At 40.6% G+C, this 17,190-nt stretch overlaps 2 protein-coding genes across 2 annotated transcripts; one reads left to right on the top strand and one right to left on the bottom strand.

Annotated features, from left to right (window-relative positions):
* The first annotated feature begins 7 nt into the window (after positions 1–7).
* Positions 8–10,508, top strand: LOC145463517 (mevalonate kinase-like). Its single transcript, XM_081447274.1, is given in 12 exon segments — positions 8–1,177; positions 1,180–1,287; positions 1,458–1,605; positions 2,944–3,097; positions 3,221–3,525; positions 3,791–3,836; positions 5,459–5,549; positions 6,175–6,265; positions 6,930–6,982; positions 8,762–8,915; positions 9,616–9,746; positions 10,423–10,508. Coding segments are annotated over 11 exon segments (1,365 nt in total). The 5' UTR covers positions 8–1,072; the 3' UTR covers positions 9,726–9,746; positions 10,423–10,508.
* An 84-nt stretch (positions 10,509–10,592) lies between these two features.
* LOC145463523 (dimethylaniline monooxygenase [N-oxide-forming] 2-like) lies at positions 10,593–16,982 on the bottom strand. Its single transcript, XM_081447283.1, has 3 exons — positions 14,424–16,982; positions 11,364–12,070; positions 10,593–10,968 (listed from the first exon to the last, which is right to left on the bottom strand). Exons 1-3 carry the CDS (start codon positions 14,989–14,991, stop codon positions 10,597–10,599), a joined length of 1,647 nt encoding a protein of 548 aa, XP_081303409.1. The 5' UTR covers positions 14,992–16,982; the 3' UTR covers positions 10,593–10,596.
* Between the last annotated feature and the right edge of the window lie 208 nt (positions 16,983–17,190).

Consider the following 17,190-nt stretch of genomic DNA (forward strand, 5'->3'; position numbering starts at 1 on the left):
AGCTATAATGTCTGCAAGAAAATCCTCCCTAAGAAGGGAAATGAGAACCCCAATAGGGAGCTTAAGCAAACCACGACGACGACGGCAACGAGAACGTCACTAAACAAAAGGTTTAATGAGGAAAACAATCGCTGTGCACGTGCGTTATAAATCTTTGTACATTTATTTGCCGTCCTCTGCAAAACAACAACGTGAAATGACCGACGGCATCGTCGTCGTTGCTCCCTAATATGGCTATCGTGATCTCATGTGAACGGTGAAGTCCGCATACGAGCCAAGTGGCCCATCAGGCCGGAACTTATCCCTGTTTCTGTAGCTGCATGAAGCGACTAGAAGTATTTCTACTCCCCCCTGGATGAGATGCTAGTCCATCGCTGGGTTACCCCCAGCATTAAGTTCGCCGGTACCCAGTTATACACCTGGGTGAAGAGAGGCACTGTGAGAGTTAAGTGTCTTGCCCAAGAACACAACTCAATGTCCCCGGCCTGGGATCGAACCCGGACCGCTCGATCCGGATCGGAGAGGAAGGCACTAACCATGAAGCCACGGTGGAAACGCTCCATGTAGCAGATCAAGAGAAAAGAAGCTAAAAGAGGTGCGTAATTGTGCATTACATTTATCATGAGTGGGCTGTGTGGAACTCATCATTCGCCACTCTAGAAACGAGGAGAAACTCGCTGGGCGAGTCTCAAGGTGATGTGAGAAGGGTGCCCACCAGCTTATTCCCGCTCCAATTTTTCTGGAAAGAACATCTATTTTGCAGTCTAATAATAAGCTAGACGACAACGGTAATCAAAAGGCCTTCTGAGCCACTACAGCCACCTTGTTGCGCACAGCTGCAAGCAAAACAAGCCTCACCGCGCCGCTCGAGTTATCATGCGGAATCTAGGAAATAAGTGAAGTTTCATAGCAATCCTTTGCAAACTTATACCAATATGGGACTCTAAACTTGCTCATTTTCGCAAAGAAAAGTATGCCGAGGTGGGGGCATGAAATTGGTTACCCGGCTCGTGCAGTTCTCTAAGGAATCAAAATTGACGTTTGGCGGGAGTTTGGAATCTAATGTGGGCTCATGTGGGCTGCCTGTGCAGCCAACTTAGGCTGCGCCGCGTGCTTTTGGTCAGCAGTAATACAAAATGGCGGTCGCTTCTTCTGCTTGTCAGGTTTGATTTATATCGCCCTAGCCTGTTTGGTTGCGCTGTAGAACGGATGAATTTTCGTTCTATTTCGGTCACTGCACCGGGAAAGATAATTATTCATGGAGAACATGCAGTCGTTTACGGAAAGGTAGGGGAATTTTTGTAGTCTTTCCTGTACATGTTTAGAAGACTTAACGCGCTGATGAGAGGTTCGAAGTGGCTTCCTCCTTCAATGCAATGCAAGCTATCACACTTAGCCAGGCATGGCCAGCGATCAATTGTATTAAATTTCCCCTGTTCAAAATTTGCCTTTAATAGAAAGCTGTTGCATCCGCTATCGGTTTAAGGACTCAATTGAAGCTGGAATCAAAGAGTGACGCCCAGGTCACACTAAATCTACTGAACTTTAAAACAGTTTGCAAATGGAACACAGATGAGTTGCAGAGAGATGTCAAAAAGCTTACTGGTAGGCTGTTTGTCTGGAACGTACTACATGTATAGCTTACTCTACTTTATATTTAGGCTAACCTGAGTGCTATTTAGAGAGTAAAATGTCTTGGCCAAGACCACAATACAGTGACTATGGACAGGGCTCGAACCAGACCATTCAATCAGGGGCCCAACTCAGTAACCATTAGGGGACCATAAGCCCAAGTTCAAAAAGGGCAAGTTTTAAGGTGGCCGAGCACAGTTTTCGCGTGCTCTTTTGTTGATGCAATTCAGCACACGCACAAGGATTGCAAAAACAAACATGCCGTCAATAGAGCGATCATTTTATTTACTCAACACCCGCACTATCTGTGCTATTTTTCTCTATTATTGAACGCAGGGTATTGATGGCTTTAGTCTTTTATTACAAAGATATGTTAGAAAAGCTAATGATGCAAAGAACCCAGCAATTCTCAGCTTTTTCTTAGTTACCAAAAGAACCCAGTTAAATGCAACATGTGTGCAGTTGCACGGAAAATTGAGACTGATTGCTTTTGCAGAAACTTGCGAATTTCTAACGATCCAGTTTGTTAGAATTTCAAGAAATTTGGCAAAAAAGTAGTTCAGAAACCACATGAATGATGATCTATCACAAAAAATTTGAATTTTGACATAGAGAATTTATAATAATTCAGAACATGCAGTGAAAAGGATTTACGGCGAATTACGAAAATCGTCTATGTCAAAATTTTATTAAAACAGTGTTGACAGAAGGGATTAATGCCAATTCGTAGTTGGCAAATCATGAAAAAAATCTAACAACTGGATTTTTTTTAAATAAACAAAAACCATTTTTTAAGCCTTGTTTTTAACCAGCACCCATTGCCATGGCAACAGCACACACCTTAGCCAAAATGTGAGAATAAACCCCTCTGTGGTTAACTTTGACTCTTGCAAAAAGCAGGCTCCAAAGCATAAATAGTTTGAAAGTAGTGGTGAATTAGGCACTTGAAAACTGTGTTCGGCCACCTTAAAGGGACCAGGTGTGGAACTACTTCATGCATTTCTGTCTACGAGTTACTGGTAGAAACAGCTAATTTGCTCATGTTGATCCAGTAGCAGACCTGCAGTGAACCTTTTCTAGGTGAAAAGGTGCTTGTGAAACAACCCCTCAAAACAACAAGCCTGATAAGAGCCAGTGTCACCCCTGAACCATTATCGACATGTCCTGAGGTAACATAGCCTGAGTGCCCGCCTTTATGTGAGCTGCCAGTGTTTGGTCAAATGCAATGGGAGGGATGGAGGAAGTTGATTTTTAACTGTAATGCTTTGGTTGCTGGTCCGCCAATACTGCTCAATCTTCTGTCCATCCAAGGTTCAGATGTGTCATGTTGCACAATAGAAGGAAGAGAGTTGTTCAACAAGTTTGTGGACCATTGTGAGGTCACAGAAGTAGATAAGAGGCTTATCAAGGATTCCATTAGTGTGTTTGTTTTCTTGGTGGGTAGCATTCTGGAGGAATTTGAAAGGTGAGCAAAAAAACAAAAATTACATTTAGATGATCCAAACAGTTAGTTAGTGTGGAGTAAGGTAGAGCATGCCACCATTCTTGTAATCACCGTAATGGTTATAAATGTCCACTTTGTTTCCAGACTTCCGTCATTCTCAGTTGAAGTGAACACAACAATTCCTATTGGTGCTGGTCTTGGGTCATCAGCATCATACTGTGTTTGTCTTGGCACAGCACTCCTGGCAGCTACAGGAAGGATTTCACTACCTTCAGTGATAGCAGCTACTGGCAGTGTCTTACATTCTTCTGCTCTATCTACTACTGAGGCTGAAACAAATGTATCTTTGTCTGCTCAAGACTTGGAGTTAATTTGCAAATGGAGTTTAGAAGCTGAAAAGCTTGTTCATGGAAAGCCATCTGGAATTGACAACTCAGTTTGCACATATGGCAAGTGCAAGTTTTAGGCATTAGAACCGAGAGAAAAACAGTAAACTTTGAAATGAGAAAATACAAAAAAAAAATCATAACTCCAGTCTATTATCTATGATGGCTACCTGTAGGTTCAGTGAAGATGTTTCTTTCTTCATTTATTACAGTGAAGCTTGATGTGGATTTTATAATTCAGTGCCCAAGTCCTCAAGGGATTTGTTTTGACCCACTGTTTTAATTAGTTGATGATTATTTTCATTTTTTCTTTTGTTTTCTTTTGTAGGAGGAGTTCTTACATTCCAAGATGGCATCATCAAACATTTAACAAGGTATCTAATAATGAAAATGGTGAAACTATTCCCTTTTATGACTAGCTTCCTCGATTATAACATGATCAGGTTAATTACAGTCTACTTGAGTCTGCTTGAATCTGCTTGAGTTTACTTGAGAGCATCAGCACTTTTTGCATGTAGTAAACTCTGACAGTAATTCAAGAAGGCAAATAGCTTGGTTCAAAAGTCGTTAATTAGTAAATAACCACCTGTAAAAATTATATTGATTGTGCTAACAGTAAAATATTGAATCTTCAATGTATTGCACTTACTTTTTAATTATTAATAGTAAACAGCTTGTTAAGCTAACAACTGCAGTAGATAAACTGTGTACTTGTAAATAATGTGGACACCCATGATTTTCTTTTTCTTGATGAAAGTATATCATTCTCTTTCTTAACTGTTGATAGGGGTTTGTTAGCTAGCCTGTGGTGTAGGTGTTTTCCATGCATTCACGAGTTATCAGTATTAGCTCATGATCAAGTAGATTCGTTGCCATGTTTTTTTAGGAAAAGTGGGCAGGGAGGGGGTGGGGGCAGAAGGAGGAAAACAACGCCTGCACCCAAAGGCTGTGAAAACGAGAAACACCCCTAATTAATTGCACTTCACTGCTTTCTGAAAAATGATCAACCAGCCAATCAAAATGAACTGAAAGCTAAAATTCACTTGTGATGAAAACAAAAACACCTGGAGAGTCCACAGGCTGCCAAACATTGGTAAGAATAATGTGGCACTCCTGGGTTCAAACCATTTACTGTGTAATGTGGCACTAATGTTATGTAGTGTATAAATGTCTAAAAAAAGACTCCTAGTGATAACTGTAGGGTTTGCAAGGTTTCTTTCAAAATGAAGTTTTGAAATATTTGCAAGCAAAGCCATTCTTAGTTGGAGAATCTTTTCAAGCTCTCAAAACAGCAGGATTGCTTTGGAGTCATACAAGCCAAAATTTCCAGACAAGAGAGTTAAGTTGGTTAATGCCATTGGTGCAAGATGCTCTGTGATTTTGTGATTGTGTCTGCAACACACTGTGGACGGAAATTCACAACTTACCAATACATCTTTGTCAAGATGTGAATCCCTTGCACTAGTGACAGCAGTGGTTGCTCACATGAGAAATGCCAAAAATGTCTACAGTGGATTACAGAATTTCAATTCAATGTTTTTATTTGTTAAATCATTTGGGGGTCTGTTTGACTCTCAACTGATATATTGATTTACAGTTTTGGCAGGTATCAATCTATAAAGTCTACACCGCACCAATCACAGACTCTGTTCGTGGATGAACAGCGCTTCTCAAATGAACAATGACTGCCGGTAGCCATATTTTCCCTTCCCCATACCCTCCACCATACTCCTCTTTTAGCCTCACTCCTACTCCCTAGGATGCCCTTTCATCTCTCCCCAAGCCTCTTCTTAGTTTGAATCCAGGATGGAGCTCGCTTTATCAAAATGTGCTTGCTTGCCATACTATGCCTGTATTGCAGGCTATTTGTTGTCATGCCAGTTACTTTCCAGTAAATGGTTTTATGAACTTGATCAGGTTACAAACCAAAAAAGGTTGTCTTTGTATAGGTAGCATTCTTGAAAATAATTTAAAAGTTTTGCATTATTTCCTTCAGAATTCCTCAATTGAATATTCTTGTAACCCATACCAAGATACCTCGTAGTACAAAGGACTTGGTGTCTGGTCTAAGGGAAAGATATCAGCAGGTGGAGTGAAATCATGTTGTTTTATTACTGAATGAGAAAATATTATGTGGACAGTTGAGCCCCACTATTTTGAACTCTGATGAGGAACAAAAAATAGTCCAAAATAGCGGATAGTAAATGACTGACGGGAAAATCAAAGAGAGATGGTTTTGAGATCAAAATAATGGGGAAATCAAAATAACCAAGTTTGAATAGTAGTGTCCAACTGTTTCTGTACATGTAGTTTATTCTGAACTGGGTGTCAATACAAAAAAGGTCATTCAGACTGATGTCTTTTTTATGAACTAAGAGCTTCCTTTTCATTCCTGAGCTTCTGTCAGTGAGTGTTTTGCTTTTAATTAGTAACTTCTTTTTATTATGATCTTTTAGACCTTCAGTGCATATTGTTAGAAATTTCTAAAAAAAGGATAATATGGAACCCTAGTAAATAGTTTAATTTGCTCCTGTGTTAAATAAAAAATTCATGTATCTGAAGTTTGCACACCAAACAACTATAAATGTAACTCTGGAGAACACGTTGAAAGCGGACTGAAATGAACTTAAATTAAGTTACTAATCTTATAATGATTTCTGTAACGTCATATGACTATGAAATCCATTTCGTTTTGCCAAATTTCTCCTTCAGCTCCCAGCTGTTTATAATCCCTTGTTTGATGCAATTGGTGCCATTGCAGAAGAGAGCTGTCTTTATCTTGAGAAGCTCTACCAAATGCAAGGTATATTTATGTTTAAAGTGTGAAGCCTTGGAGCCAACTGGCTCATAGCTGCAGGAGCTTATCCTGGTTTCTATAGCATGAAGCGGCTAGAAGTATTTCTACTCCCCCTGGATGGGATGCGAGTCGATTGCAGGTCACTCCCCTGCAATTTGTTAGGTTTCCCCAACAATTTGCTGGTATCCATTTATACTCCTGGATGGACAGAGGCACTGTGAGAATTAAGTGTCTGGCTCAAGAACACAACACAGTGTCCCCGGCTAGGGCTTTGAACTCGGACCGCTCGATCTGGGGACGAGTGCACTAACCATGAGGCCACCGTGCCTCCCATATTTATGTTTAATTTACTTAAATCTCTGACATTTGTGATAATAAAAGTAATGCTCCACATTCCAGTCTATCAAATTGTTTCACCCAACTAAATGGAGCCCAAAACCAAAACAATAACCATAGATCACTTTTGAAAAGCCTATGAGTCAGTTGGAAGATCAAAAGGGTTGACTGTTTATTATCAATTGACAACGCTGCTAACTCTTGTTTTCACAGCATGAGCAACTAAAAAAAACACCTACAGCCAATGATTTATTGCTTATAATATACTTGTAATGATTGATCTGACACTATTCCATTAATTGACAAGAACACTTGTTACTTTTATTTTGAGCAGCTGAGCCAAACCAAACTGAGAAAAATTATCAGGAGTATCATTGCATGTTAGAGGTAAATATTTCTCATTTAATGTGCTTGTACTTCCTATAGCTAAACTGTCTGAACTCTGAACTGGACTGAAATTAGTCATTTTAGTTTGATAGATTGATTCCCATTCTTCTTGCCAGCTGTTCAAGGGAGGTTAGAATTGGGTAGGGCTAGGGGAAGGGGGTTAGAGTTGGGAAGATATGCAGTTCAGCCAGGAATCCGTGTTAACGGAAAGCATGTGGAAATATGTTATATTAATATTTGATGATTTGCAAGGATATTTTCCCACAAACCACAAGCAGCCCTTCATTTATCTCAGTCCATCACATGTGATACAAAAGAAAGCCTAAGAGGGAAGAAGGAAAACTGGCCACACAAAACCAGGGAAGAGATTTCTCATGGCCATTTTTCCTCTCCTGCTTTCTTTCACATCATGCTCAAGGTGGACTAAGAAATTAAGGAGACTGCTCATAGATACATGTATGTGTGTTCATAAACATTCCCACTGGCAATACTCATGATATCCATGTGCTCAATGAAGTAAAATGACAGAGATTTTCATTTACCACTCGATTTCATAAAAAACTATTCAGTTCTGCACACACACAATTTAGCATTGTTTTCACTCAGTGCTTTTGATATAATAAGAAGAATGGGGCTCTGCAATCATCTCACCGCTAATGTCACTTTACCTAGTAATTAGTTTTTTTTTTACGATACCAAATAACCGTATTTGTCAAAAGGTAAGTGCCCAACAATAATTACATCAGTTGAACCAATAATCCCAGGGGAGGGGGGGTACTCTCTTATATGGGCTATATACTGTAAATCCTCCAATTAGCACCCCCCCTCGAGTAAGCGTCCCCCTCGAATAAGCATCCCCTTCAAAAAAGCACCCCTCCTATCACCCAAAATTTAAAATAAGCCCCCCCCCTGGATAAGCACTCCCCTCCCCCCCTCATTTTGTGGGCGGGTAATGAGACAACAAAGGATGTATAGATTTGTGCATTGTTTCAGTTTGTGAACACGTTAAGTACTAACGGTGCCGCCATTTGAACTTTAGGATCAGCTTTTTATGTCAATGAACAGTTTATGTTGTTTAGGGGGAGATGATGTATCAAAAAAAAATGATCATGTCAGGCCACGATTTAGGAAAAATTAAATAAGCGCCCCCTCCCCCCTCGTATAAGTGTCCCCCTCGAAAAAGCACCCCCGTCTTCTCCTAAATTTGAAATAAGCGCGGCCCCAAAGGGTATGGTTTTTTAGCCGTTTTGGTCAGAAATAGGGTATCGATTTTGTGCATTTTGGTTTCAAATAGTGTATGGCTTTTACACTCTGGTCTTGAATTGGGTATGTTTTTAGAAGAAGCTACTTTTTCATCATTATCGATAAGTTCATCAACAAAAGCCCTTCACAATGACCTTAACATCGCTCTGAACTAAGGACCTAACTATAAGGCAGGTCTGAAACGCTATTGATTTTTACACTTAAAAGGGTAAGATATTAAAAAGGGTGTCAAATTTTTAAATCGCAGATTTTGGTCTTAAATAGGATAAAGGTTGGCTGCACACCCCATCCAGTGTTTCTGGGAATACCCCCCCTCCTCTCCCTCCCTCCCCAGGCCAATAATCAAATTAAATTTCAACAGAGTACTGGCGTTCCTAAATGCTGAGTGAGAAGTTTCAATGGCTTAAAGACTGACTGGGCAAATTGTTCTGGCTTCTCAAGAGTGTTACTTGCAAGTCAAGCATGTGAACAAGAGATATATGGCACTCACCGTAACTTTCATTTCTATCATTTCAGGAACTTATTGACCTGAACCAACAGTTACTTGTTACGTTAGGAGTGAGTCACGCCTCACTAGACCAGCTGTGTCACGTGACAGCTCGACACGGCATGCACTCCAAGCTGACCGGAGCGGGTGGGGGAGGATGTGCTCTAACACTTGTCACGCCAGGTATACACGTCATCTATGCTAAGTAAAAGGCTAGGGGTACTCTCGAAACGTCAGCGGCTAAAAGATGCATGTTCATGATAATGGTCTAGCTATTTAATGTTATAGTCACGAAATAAGTCCACTGAAGGCAGAAAAATGTCTGCAATTATAGGTTGTACATGAGCCTGGGTAGTGATGTCAAATTGAAAAAGTGATCTAAAATTGTCAAATTGTCAAATTGTGATGTCAAACTGAAAAAGTCTGCCAGACTTTTTGAATTTCTTTCGTCGTGTCTTGGAAACATCGCTAAATAGTTATTGCTAGTTGTTAGTTGTTCACATAATATCTTTGTTATGGTGATCTAAAAGTAGTTTTGTTGTGTACCAAGTAAAGGTACTTACAGGTGGTATAATTTGTTGGTATAATTTTGGCACTGTTTTGACTAAAAAAGCAGGAAATCCCCTTGAAAGTGTCCGTTTAAACCGCCTCACTACAATCTAAGAGGTTGGCGACATCTTTATGGTTATCAAGAGGGCAACTCCTTCGTTTAGTTTGTTGGAGTTAGTTTTTATAGTTCTGTCACATACTTAGCGAGGAATCTTGCTAACTCTGTTTCCAAAAAGTCAGCTGTCACTTGAAAGGGTCGTTTCGCTCCGCTGTTTTAAGTCGGATAAAGCTAGGCATTTATCTGAAAGACGTTGTGGTTCAATTTCTTTCTCAGGTACGAGTGAAGCATCGGTCACCGAGGTCATCCGTGAACTGTCCAGCTTGGGGTTTGAAGTTTGGAACACGTGCCTCGGTGATCATGGTGTTACTCTGGCATTCACTTGACCCTCCCCTCCCTCCGAATAGGTGAGTCGTCTTGTCATAGAAGTCAGAGTAAAAATGAAAGCAAGCTTATGAGCTTTATTCATATACCAATAACGATATTGTGCCTGAAATGTTTATCGAAACCAATCATTAACGCCAGTGGCACAGTGTAGTTGTGTTAAGACTGTAGCCTTCGCACATTTGCCATCGTTGACAAATTCTCCGCATAAAGCTAGAGTCCTTGGAGAATGTTACTGATTATTTTCAACTTAATGTACGACCCAGCCAGCCAGGGTTTCCAGAAATGCTACAGTTTCTTTATACATGCACCTTCACAAACTCTTTCAGTTGCTACTATCTCTACTAAAATTACTCTCACGACCTCTTTTCCAAGGTGTCTGAATACATTATCTAAATTATGCACAGTAATTTGTCTCCGTCTCTCGAATGCATTTTATATCCGTGAACGAATATTACAGTGCTTGTCCAGATCAATTTACATGTTAACGTATTTTATTGCAAGAGATGTAAAAGTCCTTGTACGTTTTGGTCCGTTTTGTGACGTGCATTAAATAATGTTTTGAGTTCGCTTTCAACCTTGCGTAAAATATAATTTATGTGAGGTCTTCGAAGACGAAACATCCTTTCTTCATCAGTTCGTGTCAGAGTGGTTGAAGCCATCTCTAAATACTTTCTTCAATCTTTCTCTCTCTTATAGTTTCCTTGAACCTATTCCTGGTTCTCTTGGATTTCCTGATACGGACAGCGTCTGGTATTTTTGATTTAATCGATCGGACACCCTGGTTGTTACACGATGTCGTGAACGTGTCGTTGACAGAAGGACTCATGTCAGCGGTTTTATGCAACAGTTATTACATCCGGGCATCACAGGTCATCGTGCCGCCCGCAGCCAGCCCACCACTGCGTCCCATTCTCCTCTCAGATCTTGGGACAACTCTTTAAGTGTCGCCACGGTAACAAACATAAAGACCAGTTTAAGCACCTTTATGATGGTCTGGTGTTTGCTGACAGCTGTTTCATTTTTCCTTCCCACGTTCGGGAACATCTCATTTCTGTACGTTTCCTCTATGACCCCTTTGGCACCAGGCCATGCCCCTGGTCCCATGAGGCGGTATTGGGCTGCGCAGCAAGGTCCGAAAAAGCACTTGAAGGCCAAAAGAGGGTCCCTGAAAAAGAGCCTTGTGAGGTCTGGTTTGCAGCCAATCAAATCCGCGAGTTGGTCTTTGTACGGAATGCTGGAAACCTGTAGAGTAAAGATTGAGAAAGGGGCTGTTGAGCATTTATCCTTGGAAGAAACGGATGCCTTTGTCAAGACAATTGCCTTGCTATAAAGATGAACAAAGATACTTTTTCTTGTTGTTGGATTTAAGGAGGTGTTACAGGAATCGGGAGAAGGAAACAGTTTTTCTGGTGGAAACTGCCAAATAATGGTGCTAACTAAGTTAAGCGAAGGGAGTAAAAATGATTCGATCTAGAGCAAAATGATAGTCTAAATTTTTAAAACGATCGCTAAGCGTTTGGAAGATTTCCCTTCTGGTCTTGAGAGGAAGAGATGTTAATGAAAAAAGATATATCGTTATATAAAATAACTGCTTGTTTATAATTAGTTGTCTCAGCAAAATTAAACATTTTTCTTGCCTGGATTGTGAGTCTTCTCGAGGCGTAGAAAATTTGCCTCAGCATCCTTTTTTCCAGTCCAATGTTGTGCAACATGAATTCTTTACTGGGTAACCTGGCCAGCCCCTTGAACACACGAGTCACCCAGCGAGCCTGCAACTCAGCGGCTGGAAAGAACGCGCCAGAGGACTGGATCAGACCCATGACTGCTAGGGTTGACTTGGGGTGGTGGGGTGGGAACACTTGTTTGTACAGCGAGACTTGATTGTCTTCCACTGGCAGGATGTACTTGTCTTGTAGGAATTCAAAACAGATATCATAACCTGTGCAAGCTATCACGGCGTCCAAGTTATCCAGTCTTGTGCCGTCGGTGAAAACCACGCCATTCTTGGTAAAATGAGAAACCCCCGGTTGAAGTTTAATTGTTCCGGTGGCGATACGAAGGGGAAGATCATCGCTGATCACCGTAGGGGCATTCAGGATTCCGTGGTGGGGAAGAAGCCCGTAGGTCTCGTGATCAAACCTCTTCTGAGCACTTCGCACAGCCAACCATTCTTTGATCTTGCTCGGCAGGTTTTGAAAAAATCTCGTTTCCACGTGCTGGTCCCATGGCAACCCGCGCTTTTCCAGACGAGAAATGACCCAGGCCCCTCTGTGGGTGCTGAGGTAAACCTGGGAGGCGTGGCGGCTGAGTTCAACGGCAATATCAGCTGCAGAGTTTCCAAGGCCTGCATAGAAGATAGTTGATACAGTTATTAGTTTGATGTCAAAAGAATTTTCAATTCCATTACCAAGGGGGAAATTTATTCTGGACATTTTTTCAAAATCGGACCATAATGTTGAAGCTTATCGGGGTTTCGAAAACATGAAGCGACTAGGATAATTTGTACCGCCTCCCCCCACCCAGCCCCCGACCCTGAATGGGTTGCTAGTCCATGGCAGGGTTACCCACCCCCAGCATTTAATTCGCTTGTACCCTGCATACAACTTGGTGAAGAGAGGCAACGTGGGAGCAAGCCCGCTTGCCCAAGTGAACAAGACAATGATACCAAACTTGTCTCTCCGGACTCCACGTCCCTTGCGAGACTGGACCAGTCAAAAAGATGATGGCATTATTCTCTGTAACATCGAGAGCGAATTACATCCAGAACTTAAGAATTCAGTAGACGCTTTGACAATTAGACACGGAAGACGTATAAATACAATATAAAAAAAACGAGGCCAATCTGCATACGTTTAAAAAGAAGCTACTGTTAAAAAGATAAGAGGCACTGCGCGTTTGTACAACTGCAATAGAGTTTATAATTATGTGCACACAGGTATTGAAAAGGTTTTGCTCGTAATTCAGGCATTGACTGACGCCCGCACAGTCTCTTTTTTGGGTTCAAATTAGGATGAAAAAAATGGTTCGAAACCATAAAACAGAAAGAGAAGAAGATTGAAGGGGCCTTAACTCATGTTGATGTCGTATTGTCTGTGCGACAGCGGTCGATTTAAGGTCAGTTTTTAATAGCAAGATGTCTATACTAAGCAGAAATATCGGAAAGGGATTTCAACGAAATACCTCTTACGTGAAATACACACAGCTAATATTTCACCTTGAACTTCGAGTTACAGTCCAATAAAACAAGCTGCTACGCACCAATCAGCGCTTGATTCGTTCATTTAATTAATTATTTTGGCTCTTCATATTGGTCGATATTTTGTTATTTAGAAAGTTAATGGTTTCCACTTAGCTAGCCCGTAAATTGAACTGGCACAACTGAATTATTTGGTCCAATTTGTTTTTCAGTAGATTTCGCGGAGAGCATAGTCGGTCCTCTCTGGCGGGTATTTATCGAACAGTGGGTCACTGCGTAAATCGCACAATCAAGAACAGAATAAAGAAGTTGATGTTTTGTACAAAGTCCAGTATTTAGTCGGCTATTCTAAAAATGTGATCAATCTTGCGTTAATGTGCAGTGAATTGTCCACAAAATAATAATGTGTCTTTTCTAGGATGCAGTGAAGACACTTAAGATTTGGTTAATCAGTAGTTCATTAAGGTCTGGAGCTCCTTAACCTGTTTAATTTCAAAATAACAGTGTTTCTTTTTTTGTGAGGGGGCTGGGGGGGGGGGGGCAGTTTCACCTAATGAGGCAATTTGCAGTATTCTTCGTCGACCTTAGATTCACGCGTACAATTTAAGGTTGATAGAAAATGGGAATGTGGATGGTCTGTTGGCCCTAGAGTTGTAGGCCATTGGACCAAGTCGCGCTGACTTCTTGTCTATCCAGACTTACAGATAGGTTCCGCTAAATTGTTGATAAATCAACAATGGCAAATATGCCATGGATCAAAATATTCATCGACTTAGAGTAACAATATCCCCGTGGCTTCATGCTATGGAAAGTCAAATCGGGTACCGGTTATTTGCGGTGATCTTTTTGACTTGTGAGCAAGACATGTAGACTTGATAGCAATATAGTACGCGGCGTTCTAGTTTCGGAGTGCGTAGCCTCCTGTAAAACACAGATTGAAACATTTACTCTACGGAGGCAGTATCGGCCAACCATCGTTATGTTGGAAGCAAACTGCGGGAACTTGAAATTCATTTGAATATTAAGTGATATTTTTTTTTTTACTTAATAGCATAATTACCTTGTTTAAGAACGACAAAGCTAATTACAACGCGCATTAGGTTTGTACTTGCGGATATTAGCTCTGAGGTTTTCCTACAATTTTCGCCTAATTTGGTGTTATGCAATCAATAAAGCGGTGCTTTCATTCATTAACTGTCGTAATAGTGAAGCCAAAGGTTAAAAGCCCTTACAACACCGATGGTTACGATGTGTTAAACCAATCAGAATTCGACTGAAAGAAAAAAAAAAACTCGCATACCCTAAGTATTTACGTCCCTGTGTGAACAGAATCTTTTTTTTTGAAAGTTTGGGAATCTATTGTAAAGTTCTGTTAACACAAAATCTAGGGAAGTGTATTTGCCTATGATGAGATTTGAAAAATTGTTCTAAATTGACTTTCCTACATGGATACGTCTAAAGTTAAAGTATACTAGGTGACACTATGCTTATAAAAACGTACCTATAACAAGAACAGCTTTGTCTTCAAATCCTCGGTAACTCTTGTAGTCATGGCTATGAATTTTCCGTCCCTCAAATCTATCAAGCCCGTTAAAGGTTGGAAAAAATGGCTTTGAAAGGTGACCGTTACAAATCATGACGGCATCAAAAATGCTCTCAATCTTCTTTCCCTCCCAGTTAACGAAGCTTACTTTCCACTGTCCAGTTTCCCTGTGGTTTGAGGTTCGGCTTATTTCCAATACTGTGGCGTTGAAGTGAATGTATTTGAGCAGGTCGAAATGCTTGGCGTACATTTGCAGATATTTCACCACGTCGCCGTGCGGCATAAATGGCGGGAAATGTTTTGGCGCGGGAAAATCTGAGAAGCACGTCATCTCTTTGCTCGTGTTGATAACGGTGGACTCGTACACCGAGCCGCTACCAGAGTACGAACCTTCCTCGTGGGAAAATTTCCACAACCCTCCAATGTTAGAGCATTTTTCAAGGCAGACAGGCTCAAGCCCTTCGTCTAAACAGCATTTGATGGAGACCAAACCGCTTACCCCGGCTCCTATAATGGCGACCTTCATCGTAAACCGTCACCTTTCGTTTGTTTTCGGGCGAATTATTACCGAAGATTACTTCGAGGGTGTCTTGCCACGGAAGGTTCACTTGAGTGTGTGCCTCTTCTTGGTTGAAATGAAACTAACAGCGCTCTTGAAAAATGTATTGTTATAATTAGCCTTCGCTTCACTGTATTGCCTTCTACGTGTTTAAGCCTTTGTGTTCGGATATTGCCCGTGACGCTGGCTTTGTGATGGAATCCGGAGACTTATGAAGCCGATATTGCCTGTCAAACTCCGCGTATTATAATACGCTTGGTTCAAAGCTTAGAAGCGATACGTGCTTGAAATAATGGAAATTCTAGAGAACTCGCCAGTTTAACCTTCCTTGAGCTTCGTGCTTTTTCTCGGTTCGTAAAACGTGTAACTATTACGAATGGAAAGAAATCTTTGCGTGACTTGCCCCCGAAAACGAAGGCCTTTTAACACCTATTAGACGCAACAATGGTTTCTTTGGTGCTAAACATTTAACGATTAAAAATTGATTACAACGTTTAAAAGCTTTCGTAACGGGTTGCGAAATTCCATTCCCGTTGCGATGTTTCTAAAATATTAAAGCTCGCATGTTTCCATTCCGAAGCAAGTCTCTATTCTTCCAGTCTTCCAAAGTTTACCGGCTGCTTGTCCTGTGAAATGCCTTACCGAGAGGTTTTTTCCGCTGTTGTTCAAAGTGTCAATATTTCGTTTGCCCCTGTAACAAAAGTCAGTGGTTTGTAATGTATACACGAAGACACAAATGACGATTAAACTGCGCCGACTGAACAGCTAAACTGCATGTCATCAACGGCACGAAACCCGCTGTGTACAACCAATATGGAAATTCACAAATATTCTTCAGTGAGCGTTGAACAAAAACATAAACTTCTCGTTTTAATCCGCGTGATTTGCTAAAAAATGTTGTTCATTATTGTTCAGAGCTTACTAACACGGCTATCATTAGTAAAGGATTTCGATCAAATAGACGTAGTGTTACATGTTTTTCATTTTAGGTTTTAAAATTTTTCTCTAAATTTACACCGACTCTACTTGAAAAAATAGCTGCAGCAATATATTCACCTAATAGATACTTTCTACGTGTGTCTGTTTAATTTTCGCTGAGTGTAAAATAGTACTTAACTTAGTTTTCTTTACTATTGTTGTTAGCAGTTCCTGTTGCTTGAGAATGTATTTGATATGGTACCAGTTTTTCTCTACAATGATTGTTCCGAGAAACTGGATGTTGCTAATTGTTGAGAGTATAGAAAGAGTCGGCAACACGCTGACAAGAGAAAAGAAAGATGTTTGATTGTCTAAATCTTCTAATTTGGATACATGTAGCTTGACTACAAGGGGTTGTAATATTTGCAAGTCTACGGAAGTCGACCAACATACCCTAACCCTAAAAATAAATCACTCCACCACTTTTACTTAAAAGGTGAGCGTTTGTTGATCGTTTTTTAAATCATTGATTTGGCGTTGGCGGTTTCCTTGGTTTTCCTTCTAGACTTAAGACTCATTTAAATTCTTAAGAATACGCGAATGTGAGTCGAGTCAAAGCGATCCGTTGGTAATCGTACTTCGCTGGTATTTGCTGTTTACCCCAGTGTGGGAAAATTCCTTGGCTGCTCCAAACAAAACTGGTAATTATGTAGCAATTTCTTAGATGACCTAACTCATGCCAAAGTGCCTACGCTAGACTTTCAACGGAAGTTAGACCGGAAAGCGCCCCTTTTTGAACCAGCCTCGCCGAGCGGTCTCCAGAGACTTAGCTTTGTTAATACATGTGGGCTTCTTGACGGTAAAGATAAGATGCGAAAGTTAAGTGGAACCGAACCTAAGTGTTGTTTTTTCAAAAGATTGTTGTCGCAGATAACTTCAAAAGAGCAACATCAGACCTGAGACAGAATTTCAAAACACTGCATTGGTTGTACACAACATTCTTGTTCCATTTGTTGAGTCTTTGTTTTGGTATTTTGGTCATTTACAATGGGTATTTTTAACTGAATAGTTCAATGCATGAAAAAGATAGTTTTGCCAAAATAAAAACTGGTTTGGTCAGATACTGATCGATTGCTTAAAAGAGTGTTTTCGAAGGTTAATATCTACAAGATTAAAATTTTTATTGATCGTCGCCGATAAATCAGTAAAAAAATGTAGTCCTTCATAGATCTTAAACTGCAACTGAAC

Source organism: Orbicella franksi, chromosome 12 (genome assembly GCF_964199315.1).
Source record: "Orbicella franksi chromosome 12, jaOrbFran1.1, whole genome shotgun sequence".
NCBI classification, from domain to species: Eukaryota; Metazoa; Cnidaria; class Anthozoa; order Scleractinia; family Merulinidae; genus Orbicella; species Orbicella franksi.

What these genes read in the sequence shown, in the direction of transcription:
- LOC145463523 (XM_081447283.1), bottom strand. Translation starts at nt 14,991, where the DNA reads ATGAAGGTCGCCATTATAGGAGCCGGGGTAAGCGGTTTGGTCTCCATC. An exon ending in CAAAGCTGTTCTTGTTATAG is followed by an intron (nt 12,071 to 14,423) that starts GTACGTTTTTAT and finishes TCTTCTATGCAG; the next exon opens with GCCTTGGAAACTCTGCAGCT. An exon ending in CGAGAAGACTCACAATCCAG is followed by an intron (nt 10,969 to 11,363) that starts GCAAGAAAAATG and finishes TTTACTCTACAG; the next exon opens with GTTTCCAGCATTCCGTACAA.